This window comes from Rhinopithecus bieti, unplaced genomic scaffold (assembly GCF_001698545.2).
Source record: "Rhinopithecus bieti isolate Rb0 unplaced genomic scaffold, ASM169854v2 scaffold_15282, whole genome shotgun sequence".
NCBI lineage: Eukaryota > Metazoa > Chordata > Mammalia > Primates > Cercopithecidae > Rhinopithecus > Rhinopithecus bieti.
The window spans coordinates 94,133-107,921 of NW_016808087.1; the positions used below are offsets into that span (position 1 = coordinate 94,133).

The 13,789-nt window shown below is 34.3% G+C and overlaps 1 protein-coding gene across 2 annotated transcripts in view; it reads left to right on the top strand.

Annotated features, from left to right (window-relative positions):
- EPHA3 (EPH receptor A3) overlaps positions 1–13,789 on the top strand; it is a 134,762-nt gene that overhangs the window by 86,377 nt on the left and 34,596 nt on the right. For both annotated transcript variants that reach the window (XM_017885480.1, XM_017885481.1), the window contains exon 10: positions 766–975. In XM_017885480.1, the coding sequence (XP_017740969.1) occupies positions 766–975 (210 nt within the window). The remainder of the gene's footprint in view (positions 1–765; positions 976–13,789) is intronic.

A 13,789-nucleotide genomic window follows, 5' to 3' on the forward strand; every position in this document is an offset into this window, starting at 1 on the left:
ATAAAAATTTTAATAGCAATTATTTTCACAATTGTTATTTCAAAAATAAACATTTTCAAAATCAAGTGAGTTAAAATATTATGATAAATATTATTTCAAAATTATTGTTTGTAATAAATGAAATTTTTATATTAATACATTATCTATACATTTTAAACCTTGTATTTCTATTTTAATCCAAGATTAAATTAGATTGGAAGCTGGATTATGTGATTTAGTTTCTTATTGCTTTCTATTTTGTGACCTGCAACTCAGAGGTGGGTAGGAAAATAAATATCCAATAAATATTTTGACTAATTATGAGCTAATTATTTATGATAATGTTTAAAATGTAGCATCTACCTTATTTGAAACGATTCATAAAATATCAGGAAACAAAGAAGGGGAAATAAAATTCAATCAAACAAATAAATATCAACCTAAACTAGCCACAAGATTCATTTCATTTTGTTGTTCTTAACCTTAATGAGTCTGAGGAGGAGTTAGCTTTTTTGTCACTTAAGCACCAAGAAAGTCCTTGCTTTTAAACTGAAGTCAAAGAACGTTAAGATACTTCCTGTTACAAAGTATTTGATAGCATAGCCACTGTGTTACTTTGTTTCAGCCTTGTATCCACTAGCCACATATCTTTGTCTTGAGTGCTTAGGACTAAAGTGTGTATAGTCAGTCTTGTTACAATATTCAATATGTGACATTTTAACCAATAAAGATACATCTTTAAGAAATCGGAACATATCTTAATTATACATTTGAACTGCTTCACAGAAACACGATGCCCAGTTTACTGTCATTCAGCTAGTGGGGATGCTTCGAGGGATAGCATCTGGCATGAAGTACCTGTCAGATATGGGCTATGTTCACCGAGACCTCGCTGCTCGGAACATCTTGATCAACAGTAACTTGGTGTGTAAGGTGTCTGATTTTGGACTTTCGCGTGTCCTAGAGGATGACCCAGAAGCTGCTTATACAACAAGAGTGAGTAACTCAGATTTTCTCCTCTTATGTCGTTGTTTTCCATCTTGTATCATGTTGATTTGTAAATAAGTAGAAATCATGACGCAAAATGTGTTGTCGATTATGTTTTTCCCAAAGAAAACATGTCTTAAAATTAAAATATTATTCTTTATTCTGGGTAACTAGATGGTCACTGTTTTAACATTTAATGATTTTAATTCTGAAATTCTATACTTTAGTTTAATATTCCCCACCAAAAGCAGGATTCTCTCATTCCTCAAATCTTGATATTGTTAAATGTACCCATCTTTTCACCATGGTTGAGTCACCCTGAGTTAGCAGATTAGATAAATTCTCAGGACCTTATCCCACTACATATCATTTTGAAACACTTTCAAATCAATGTTTAATAAGTAACACCTATTTTATTATAAAATGTCAAAACAGACGTATAAAGGAAAGTTGTCCATAATCGTGCATCCACAGAAAACATTTATAAGATTGTGAGTCAATTCTTCCAAATTTTTCTTCATACTCTTACATACAAACATGTTCATGAATATATTATTTAAATATAATTATTCATAATACAATTGTATGCCATTTCTCTCCATACCAGTACACTTCCTGAATATATTTCATTGTCAATAAATAATCTTTAAATTTTGATGTTTAGTAGGTTGCTGTGTTCTATATTGTTTTATCTTTTTTAAAGCAAATCCTACTTAGTGAGCAAATTATTATTATATTTAGTTTTTTCATATTTTATACAAATGTATAAATGATCTGCCTGTATTCATAATTGTTATGAGCCTCATAATTTTCTTTTTTTTTTTTTTTTTTTTTTTTTTTTTTTTTTTTTTTTTTGAGACGGAGTCTCACTCTGTCGCCCAGGCTGGAGTGCAGTGGCCAGATCTCGGCTCACTGCAAGCTCCGCCTCCCGGGTTTATGCCATTCTCCTGCCTCAGCCTCCCGAGTAGCTGGGACTACAGGCGCCCGCCACCTCGCCCGGCTAGTTTTTTGTATTTTTTAGTAGAGACGGGGTTTCACTGTGTTCGCCAGGATGGTCTCGATCTCCTGACCTCGTGATCCGCCCGTCTCGGCCTCCCAAAGTGGTGGGATTACAGGCTTGAGCCACAGCGCCCGGCCGAGCCTCATGATTTTCTAATGATACATTCCTAAAAACGAATGTTTTGTGTCAAAGATTATGTGACTATTTTGAAAGCACACTTTACTACACTCTTGATAAAACTAGGTATTATCATTAATTTTACTATTATCAGGATTAATTGAATGTATATGTTTTAATTTGCATCTATTTAATTCAAAATGTATTTGAATTTTTTGTGAACTTTTCTGTTGCTGTTTTCTTTTGTGTTTGTTTTTTGTTTTTTAGACAGGGTTTCACTCTGTCACTCAGGCTGGAGTGCAGTGGCACAATTATGGCTCATTGTAGCAGCCTCAAACTCCTGACCTCAAGTGATTCTCCCGGGCTCAAGTGATCCTCCCTCCTCAGCCTGCTGAGTAGCTGGGATTACAGGCATGGGCCACCAGCCCCAGCTAATTTTTAAGTTTTTCTTTAAAGAAAATTCTTTCCATGATAGAAATTTAGAAAATATAGATAAACAACAAGTAAATGTCTAATAAGCATTTCTATTAATACTACACAAACATAATTATTAGCATTTTAAATTTATCCTTTTGATTTTTTAAATAAATTTTCACGAGTAAATAACTCTTCTTTTGGCATAAAGTTACAAAATGAGATTGTGCTGTATATACTGATATATAAAATGATTTCAACATACCAATAAATTCAGCCCTTTATGTGTAAATCAGTGCCATTTTATCTGCCTTGTTTTAACTTAAAAATATAAAATACATAATTTTCCAGATGATTAAATATTTTTACAGTATTTCATAATGTCTAATACTATATTCATGTACATACTTTAATTAAAGCACTAGTAATTGGGCAGAATTACAATATTTTCATATTATGAATGATACTTTTATGTCATGATATCTATTTCGTGTCTGTCCATGATGACCTCTTTGGGATACTTCTATAGAATTAACATTACAGGATCAAAACGTGTACAAATATATGAGAGTTTTTGGCATATATATTGCCCAATTGTTTTTGCTATAGTTTTTTTTTTTTTTTTTTTTTATCAATTTTCTCTCCTAATGACAGTATCTTTCTCCATATTCTCATCAGCCAAGTGAATGGGTGGTTCCAAAGATGGTAGTCTTCTGCTATTTTCTTATTATCCAATTTTAAAAATGTATTCCTGATTTTCAAAAAAAAAAGCTCATCCTATTTGCAAATCACTCGAGAACTCCAATAATCGAAATTGTCACATGGAATGCATATCATGCTATATATAATAAAGAACCTAATATGCCAGGTAGCATTTCATCCGCAAGTAAAGCCACAATAATAGAACCACTGAATAGCAATGGCACAATGCTGTTGGGATGTATCTAGATGCATTGATATAGGAGCTAGGACTCTCCCAATGGCTTTTAATAATAAACCCTTTTTATTTTTCCAATTTTCAAATATACCTCATAGTGAATTTACTTTGTTCATGAATCTAAATATTTTTTTAAAATCTGAGTATTTTGAAAAGCCCTTAGACACTTAAAATATGTCCTACACAAAATGTTTTCTTACAAACACAATTCAGATGGATAAGAGCATGACAAATTAAGAGAAGTTTTGTATCTTGTAGCTAGTTGAATTAAATTTACAAGTGATTACAATTATATAGCCCTGAACACTTGATGAAATTGCAAAACACGGGATAAATACCTCAACAGTGCTTTTGATCTCCTCTGATCATCAGAAAAATTAGCCAATGTATCTGCAACAAAGCATCATTTTAATCACTGAACTATCAGTTCAGTAGACACTATATGCAACAAGGGATACTTATTGTCTTAAGGAGTGTATTTCATTCTACTCACTTCTACTCTTTTTCTAAGGCTATCCGTCTTAACCTGTCATGACATAAGTACTTCTAATAGCCCATGAAAAGTGTCATGCTTACTTACATTGTCCTTGTTACAACAATCTTATTATACAAGAAAATACCCTTAGGATAAATAAAACTATTTGATAAAACACTTTTTTTGAAATGTTGAATTTCTGGTTATTCAGTCAGGTTCTAATTTCTATGCCATATTAAATTATTAATTAATTAACTAATTAATTTTTTTGAGATGAAGCCTCACTATTTCTCCCAGGCTGGAGTGCAGTGATGCAATCTCGATTCACTGCAACCTCCACCTCCCCGATTCAAGCAATTTTCATGCCTCAGCCTCACAAATTATTTGGATAACAGGGTCTTGCCTCCACACCTGGCTAATTTTTGTATTTTTGGTAGAGACGGGGTTATTCCATGTTGGCCAGGCTAGTCTCAAACTCCTGATCTCAGGTGACCCACCTGCCTCAGCCTCTCAAAGTGCTGGGATTACAGGCGTGAGTGACTGTGCCCGGCCCTGTATTAAATTATTATATGAGAGCATCTCTGTCCCCATAAGTAGGCTTGATTGCCAGGATACTCAAAAGGATAGTTTCTCTGGCAGGAACTGGAAACATTTGTCCAACTTTAGATGATTCATGCTATGGAGAACACAGTGGGTTAACTCTAAATGTTTCAGTTACACTGATTGTTGCTTTGTCAGGACCTCTTTAATGTTAGAAGAAAGGTATGGTATGGAAATTGCTCTTTAACGTTTCTGAAATAAAAGTGCAACAGGCTCTTTGCATTTCTGTTTCAGTCTCTGAAGATTCTTAAAAACACACTGAACAAATAGGCTCATTCACTACCAATAAATAGCAGATTCGAGTTCTTCGGTGTTCATCCTTGTATTTTCTTGGAACTCTCTCAAATGATCCATGGGAGTCCTGGCTTTCTTCCGAGAAGCTGTAATTTGCATGTGCATTTCTAGAGTAATTTAGACATCGTTGATTTAATCTCGCATAATAGGCCTCATTTAGTACAATAAGTTTATAGTTTACTCTAAATATGAGGTATGGTTATAAAGTAATAGGACTTCAATTTTTTAAAAAAACAAATACACCAAACAGCTAAATGAGGCAGCATTCTAAGTTTTCCTTTTGGAAATAAATGTATACTTACTCCAGGAATGCTGATATTGCACAGAATGTTTTGGGAATTTCTCTTTTGGAATTATATTTAAAGCTAAATTATGACTGATGCCATTAATAAAAAAATTTTAAGCAAGTAATATTTTGGGATATAGGCTTGACTGAGATAAAATCTTGTCTCGATAAGCAGAGTGGGGTGACTTACGCCTATAATCTTGACACTTTGAGAGGCCGAGGCAGGAGGACCTCTTAAGCTCAGGAGTTTGAGACCAGCCTGGGCAACATAGCAAGACTTCATCTCTGTAAAAAAATAAAAATATATATATATAAATAAAATATAGTTTAGTATAATATCTATATTTATATATTATAATTTATATATAAATAAAAATATACATTATATATAAGTACTATATATATGTTTTTATATATTAAAATAATATAGGCTGGGTGCAGTGGCTCAAGCCTGTAATCCCAGCACTTTGGGAGGCCAAAGCAGGTGGATCACCTGAGGTCAGAAGATCGAGACCAGCCTGGCCAACATGGTGAAACCCCATGTCTACTAAAAATACAAAAATTAGCTGGATGTGGTGGCATGCACCTGTAATCCCAGCTACTTGGGAGGCTGAGGCATGAGAATTGCTTGAACCTGGGAGGTGGAGGTTGCAGTGAACCTAGATTGTGCCATTGCACTTTAGCCCGGGGGAGAGAGTGAGAATCCATCTCAATAATAATAATAATAATAAATAAAATAAAACATAAATTTGTCAGGCATGGAGACACTCACCTGTGGTCCCAACTACTCGGGAGACAGAGGTGAAAAGATCACTTGAGTCCAGGAGGTTGAAGCTGCAATGGGCTAAAGCCTGGTAATGGAGCGGGACCCTTTTTCAAAACATAAATAAATAATAATAAATTTAAAATGAAGAAAAGAAAAGAAAAAAAGATTATATTTTGTGCATATATTTTCTGTTTGTTTATTAACCCAAAGCAGTAAACCCAGCTTAGACATCTGTCTTGTTTATTTGATTTAGTGTGCTCTGATTATTGTTATTTCAGGAAAACAAGTTCACCATTCAAAACAATTTGCTGAGGCATTCCTTTTAGATAACAAATCCTGGTTAATCTGCGTTAAAAAGTCAGTCACATTAATAACATTTAACGCAGTTCATCTAGTGTCTGAAGTTTCGGGAGATTAAGATTTGGTGCCTCAGTGCAATGACCCTTTCCTGGTTGATCCTCTGAAAGCTATTGCCTGTAGGTAGAGTGTAGTTGCACTGAAGAATTATGACGGGCATTTCAATCAATGTCAGTAGAAAAGAATAGAGCATGGAATGTCTGCCGCTCTCGTTTTAAAACATCTCTGTGAGAGGCAGGATAGAGGAGTGTATAGAAATTATATAATCTATTTATGTATTTCAAACTTCTTAAACTTTGAAGAGTATTTGAGGAGTTGAGGGAACACCTAAGCTCAAAACTTAATTTATCAGACACTCAGATATTTTCTCACACTGTGTTTTTCTAAGTGTATCACAAGCTTTCCTTCCTTATGTTGTCAGTAGCGTGCCTGATATGAATGGGTCAGCTAAGACAGTACTATACACTTTTATGTTTGTTTTTCCTTTTGCATAAGGATATTGTGTAGGGGATCAGATTTCTTTTTCCCCTAATACTCACTTCTTGCTATTTCTTCTCATTTCTCACTACTGTGTTATGCAGAAATTACAAATGTTGATATTTTCCATTATACGATATTATTATGCATCATGTAATGCCTGTAAAACTCCACTGTACACTCATGGGATGTTCAGAATGAATAAGGCTGTGAAGTTTCAGTACTATTACGAAAATAGTTTCTATCTTGTGGACCCCTAAAATGCTCTTGGGGACCCACATAGATGCTTGGATGACACGTTGAAAGCCACTGTTAAGGATACTTTACAGGGACAAAAGCCCCTTAATAACTAAATGAATCTTTTTGTCATTATTCACCGGTGTAAATCTACACTATGGCATAGTTTTATGTGCTATAATGTATTTTAAAGAAGTAGCCTTGAAAGCAGAACTGCAGCTGCACACCAAAGCTGCCAAATCATCTTGAAAGTCCATGGACTTCATTGGGATGGATATGATTAGAGCATTTAGATCCACAAATTTAAATCATCAAAGAAGTTTTGTGTCTGAAAAAAACAAAACAAAACAAACAAACAAACAAAAAAAACAGAAAAAACAGAAAAATGAATTCCTTTCCTTTGGTTTCTCATCATGTAACTTTGAAAGTATAATTATAACATGTTTGTTGTATTTTTGCCCTGGGTCTACTAATTTACTTTACTTCATTCTAACAGAATCATGACACTGTTGTAGAACAGTTTGCCCCTGAATGATTTTTCAATCTTTGCTCTTATGAAATGTTATTTTTAACTGGTTAGTATTTTTACATCTATGCATTCATGCATCTATATAGATGAACATTTCTATATTCATATGTTGAAATACATGGAATCCTAAATTCCAATATGGTAATGTTTAATTTTCTGTTTTATACAGGATCAAGTTACTGAAAATACAGACTTTTATCTTATTTAGATGTTGTGTAATCCGTCACTTCAATTCTTCCTATGTCCTTAAGTTCATTTTGGGAGCATAATTACCACATAAACTGAGTTGGAAAATTTGAGAAAACAAATTGAGTTGTCCTTGGCTATATTCCCCATTATTAGATTTGTTTTCTTTTTCATTTCTATTCTGAAGTTGCCTACTTAGTACATACTAACTGGATTTTGTTAGAACATTTTCTTTTACGTAATGATTTATTTCACTTTTTAGATCTGTGACTCTGCCACATTGATGCCAGATATATTCTAGTACAACTTTGTTTTATTTGATTTCATTTTAAGGATAAGACAAAAAAAGAAAAGTGGCCAAGCAAGTGGTTAAAAGCTAAGAGGTTAAATATTTCCTTTCTGGTAACTCCAACCTAAGAACATAAATAACAGAAAACAGGAGGCTTTGTTCTGTAACATTTTCAAGAACTAAAAATCTATGGATATCAAAATTGGTATAATACAAAAGACATATATTAATTTGGTAAGTAATATATGTCACATGTCACTTATACCTACATGAAAAAGGTAATAACAAAATACCTAATTTGTGTCCTTCATATAGTAAAAGTATTTTAGGCTGTGAACAAAAAAAAGTCAATGATGAATTTATTGCCTCCCTTCTTATGATCAATATGAATATGCCTGCATGTAGCATCAGAAAATACAACCATTTATTCAATAACTAGAAAACTCTCAAAGGTTCAGTGATTTCAGTGATTAGTGTTGAATCAAAACTTAATGGAAAGTCTAGTACTTTCTACCCATCTATTTCAGAGAGATGAGTAGCATGAACATTTAAACATGTAAAAAACAACTATCCAGATTTATGTGGTGAAAAATTAAAACTATAATTGTGAAGTGGAACATAGGAGCACACAAGTAAAGGCAGCAAAGTAAAATGAAGAATGCAGACAGTCTATGGAGAATGCAATTTTATATAGGATGATCAGAGAAATGGTCTGGTAAAATGACACTAGAGCAGAAAATGGGTTTGAAGGAAGGAGCAAATATTGAGGCTAAAGAAACATTAATTTTGCTTTCACTAATTTTCAATTGAATAAAATAATTTTAATAATTGCCCTGATTCCAAGAGGCCCACCTTGCAGGAAGACAGTTTAAATCATTAGATTAACAATTTAGCTCAGTCTAAATGTCAAGCTAACGGTGACTAGTCCTCGTTTCCTATTGGTGATGCATGCTTCTAGTCCCAGCTACTCAGGAGGCTGATGTAGGAGGATCACTTGAGTCCAGGAGGTCAGGGCTGCAGTGAGCCTTGATTACACCATTGCACTTTAGGCTGGGGCAACAGAGTGAGACCTTATCTCAAAACAATTATTAGAATGAATTTAACATTATTCCTATCATCTTAATTGCCAATTGTCAGTATCCTCTGCTACATTTCTACTAATTTACCATTGCTTCTTCAAAAAATTGTGTTCAGAGTGCTACAAGTTCAGACTTTGAAATGAATTACTGTAACTTTTTTAAAAATTAGAGATTTTAGACCGGGTGTGGTGGCTCAAGCCTGTAATCCCAGCACTTTGGGAGGCCGAGACAGGTGGATCACGAGGTCAGGAGATCGAGACCATCCTGGCTAACACGGTGAAACCCCGTCTCTGCTAAAAAATACAAAAAACTAGCCGGGCAAGGTGGCGGCCGCCTGTAGTCCCAGCTACTAGGGAGCCTGAGCCAGGAGAATGGCGTAAACCCGGGAGGCAGAGCTTGCAGTGAGCCGAGATCTGGCCACTGCACTCCAGCCTGGGCGACAGAGCGAGACTCGGTCTCAAAAAAAAAAAAAAATTAGAGATATTAAAAATTAGAGATTGAATATATATAAAAAATACAAAATTGGACATTTAAAACCTCATCGAACTTTTAAAAAAGCCAGATTCATATTAGGATATATATATGTGTGTGTGTATATATATGTGGATATATATGTATATATATGGACTTATACCCCAATGTTTGCATTATTTTTGTTGAAGATAGATATCATACATCAGATTACTTAGTTTTTACACTGTTTTATGAGAATCTGAAAGTAACATAAGCATTATGAGTTTGTGTTTTATTTCCTGGATAGCCATAGAATAACTTAGAGCATGGAGATTTTCCTGTATTTCAAGAAATACTTAATCATTTCACATGATGTTGAAAGATCTGAAAAGTTCAAAGAATGAGGTTTTGCTACCTAAAGGATCGTTTATCTCTGATCTCTTGTGGCAATCAACATCTGCTGAAACTATTCCCTCAGTGGCTCTGAGATTTGAACTACTGGGGATAAGACTAGATGCTTCCCTTGGGAGCCTTCTTGGATCACCCTTCACCTTGTTGTCTGCAGTGAATGAATTTTAGTCCCTGACAATAGATAGATGCTAAATCTTTTAGCCAAATAATTTATCTCTATAGTTCCACTTTTAACCTGAGAAGCTAATATTTCTCTCCAGGTTAAATACTCAATTACTTGGGTTTACTCAGATAAACTCTCCAAAGTCCTTTGTCACTCTAAGTATGACCTGACAAAGCTCAAAAACAGGAAATGTGAACTATAACCAGCAAGCCTTTCCTAAATCGGCAGGCAGAGATTTGTACATATAATTAGAGAAACATTTGGTAGCTATGTGATATTACGCCTCAATATCCAGAGATTTCAACAATTATACTCCTTTTCTTTAGAAATCAGAACTTGAAGCCCCCTAACCCATTTCAGTTAAGCTCCTGAAAAATTCAGGCTTTTAGCCACATGTCTCATTGAACTGTCTAAATTCATTGAGCTTAGGGAACTGAATTGCAGAGTCTTTCAAGAAGAGGCTTACTGTGTGATTCCTCATCTAACTGCTGTTTCTAGGCAAAGTGGACAAGGTTTTAAGACTCTCAACTAATCCTGCAGTGGAGTTTAGGAATTATGTAATGCATTTGTCCAGAGAATCCCTAGCATCTTTACCTGTAGCACTTTATTCATCTCCTTTAACTTTTCTGTAGAATTCTAGAGACATAAATCAAGGTGACACCATGTGGATATGCAATTCAGTCCAAAGTTAGTCTTTCTTTAAGAGTCCAAAATAATTAACACTGAAAATGTCAGCATCCTTGATATTCGTGTAGGTTTAAGATAGAAAGTTGAAAGAGCTACGGTTCATAAGTCAGTAAAGCTGTTAAGCGGTAAGATAAAACTGAACGTAAAGTCAAATTTTATATAGTCCATGACCCTGTTTCTGAATGACAAGACAGCTGTGCAGAGAGGTTAAGAAACTTGACTAAAATTAAATAGGAGGGTCAAAACTGAGCCCAGAAACCAAGACTCCTGATTCTTATTAAACTTCGGGATCCAAATGGAGCAAATGACTAAACTTACCCTGTACCTCCAGTTACTTAGCTATACATAGATAAGAAGTCAGCACGTGGAGGAACTGGTGAAGGTTTGGTATTGGAGATATAAGGAGCAAACATTAACTTCTGATTCTGTTAAGTTTGAATTGGAGGTCTTTCTGAAATTGAGGTTTTAGATACACTCCATATGCTGTGATTCTGGGCTTGCTCCAAGCAATTGGAAGCTTTTCTGAAATACGTAAATATATCTTGGGAACTTACATGTGGATATAGAGACCAGTAAAAGTAAATGCTTCATTTTAAATGTTTAAATATGGTCAAAAACACATCTTCATAAATAATTTTTATAGTAACTAGCTGTGCTTTTATAATATTCTGAGTGCCTAATGTGGTACATCCTTCTGAAGCATCTACAGTTTTAAAATGTCCTTCACATATATAAGCTGGGAAAGCAATTTCTAAACCAGAAAAAAATAATACTCATGCAATACGAGCTTGAATTTGTTGAGGTGGGAGGTGAAAAGGGAAGAGGAATTTTTGTGGTCACAATCAAGAACAGAAATATGCATAAGCTCTGTGATGAATTACTTGTAGGAAACTTAGACTCCTATATATTCAATTTATTTTAGTTTGGTAGTCTCAGAACTACAGCTCCTCAGCTTAAATGCAGCAAGTCTTATTGTAAAGTGTGACTCAATTAAAATTTATTGCCCCAGCTTCTTCTTTTAACTATATTTCAGAACCAAATTGGGCCCTCAAGGACTCTTTTTCAGTGTCTCTCTATGCCAATAACGTTTACGTTTTTGTAGCTGTAGACAGTGTTTGCTCTTGGAGCAAGCACTTGTGTCTTACTAAAATGCTTGTTTACTGATACTTCCATTTAATAAAAAATTGATGCTTAATTTATAAAGTGACTTTGCTTTACTAGCAAAACTTAAATTAACAGGAAGTAATCCTAAAAAAGAAAAAGAAAAGGAAGGAAGGTAGGCAAAAAGAAGAAAGGAGAAAATAAAATAAAACAAAAAATCCGGAAGGGATATTATTACACCATCAAAATCCAAGTATTAGAAGATTGTCTCTGGTGAACTTGACCCTTGCTCTTCTATTAGTAAAGGTATAGCCTATGACAGGGCTATATAATATCCCTAGAAAGTTGATTTCACTTAGTCTATATAAAATCCCAGATAATTTGTAGACCTCATGTGGTTTCCTTTGCCTTGCTGATTGTACAACATTTAAAGCAGTAGTTCTCAAATGGGGATGATTTTGTTCCCCAGAAGATACTTGGTATCGTCTTGAGGCATTTTTGGCTGTCACAGCTGAGGAGATGCTAACGTAATCTAGACGACGGCAGTAGAAGTGCTGCTAGATATCCTACAATGCACAGGACAGCTGTCACAGCAAAGGATGATCTGGGGTGAAAGGTCAACACTGCCCTTCTAAAGAAACCTTGCCCTACAAGCTTCCCATCATGCGCAAATAATGGGAGTGGGGATCAAATGTTTCTCTCAGGTACTTTCTGTTTCTTCCTGTTCATATTGGACTGCAAGTTGCATGGGACAATATAGACTACATTACCATTTGTGACCAAATGTGCAACAGACTAGCCATCTGTTATCAGGCCTCCTGGAATGTGGAACTTCAAGCTATCACAAACATAATGCAACAAATCATAAGTCTTGTGTGCCTGTTGCAATTTTATTTTCATTTGGTTTCAATTAAACACTTGAAATCACTTACCACCCTCCACCCTAGGCTCTAAATTTAAAACATAGCCACTTTAGTTTTGATGTTCTATTTTCATCTTATTAAGACATCATGGAGTAAAATCATACATAAATGTATACCTCTAGAAGACAAATATATCAGATATTTTAGTCAGTATATAAGTCTTACCCTTGTGTAATTTTTTAAATGTTTTCACAGTTTACTTAGCCTCATTCTACAAGGGGGTAACGTCCATGTGTGTAAACTAAAATTATTCTTTAATTAATTGTAGCTTTAGGTTGGTAAAGTACCTACAACATTAATATTGAAGCAGTTGATGTAGAATGTGTATTGTTTATGGAGTCAAATGAAAATCTTTACAGCATTCTACAAACTCTAAAACATATAATCCATACAACATCTTGTGACATATTTTCATAATTCTATAGATACTCTAAAAAAGTTGATACTCAGTGAATCTTATATTAACTATCATTGTGGAGTTTCTCAAATGTATTGATATAACAACACTATTAAATAGTAGCATAAGAAAAAAGAGGACATTAGAAAGCAGTAAGATTTAATAAAATAAACTATTATGTTTATATTGGCTCATTCACATTCACATATATTATGAAAAACTAGACTAAACTCATTGTCAACTGAAAATGAACTACATATTTAAAATGCTCAAAATGATCAGAAATCTTTAGTAAAATCTACTTTGCTAAGTCCACAAAATTATAAATCGTATTCTCACTTGACAGAAGAGCATGCTCTTTTGTAAGCAATAAAGTGTTGTAAACAGCAGAGGTCGAAAATAAGACATACTTTAAACTGGAGGAATGCAGTGGTGAAGGGGGGCAGGTGGTTATTCCTCTGGACATCCCAGATCAGCCAGGATAGTAAAGCAGTAGAAGGAGGGATCACAGAAGATGGAGTGACCAACTCTTGCTGGAAGACTCTCAAATGTTCACCCAAAGAGTTTATGTTTGACCAAGATGTTCAGATAAGAACTTTACCAGTTACAGAAAGCAAAAAAAAAAAAAAAAAAAAAAAAAAAAAA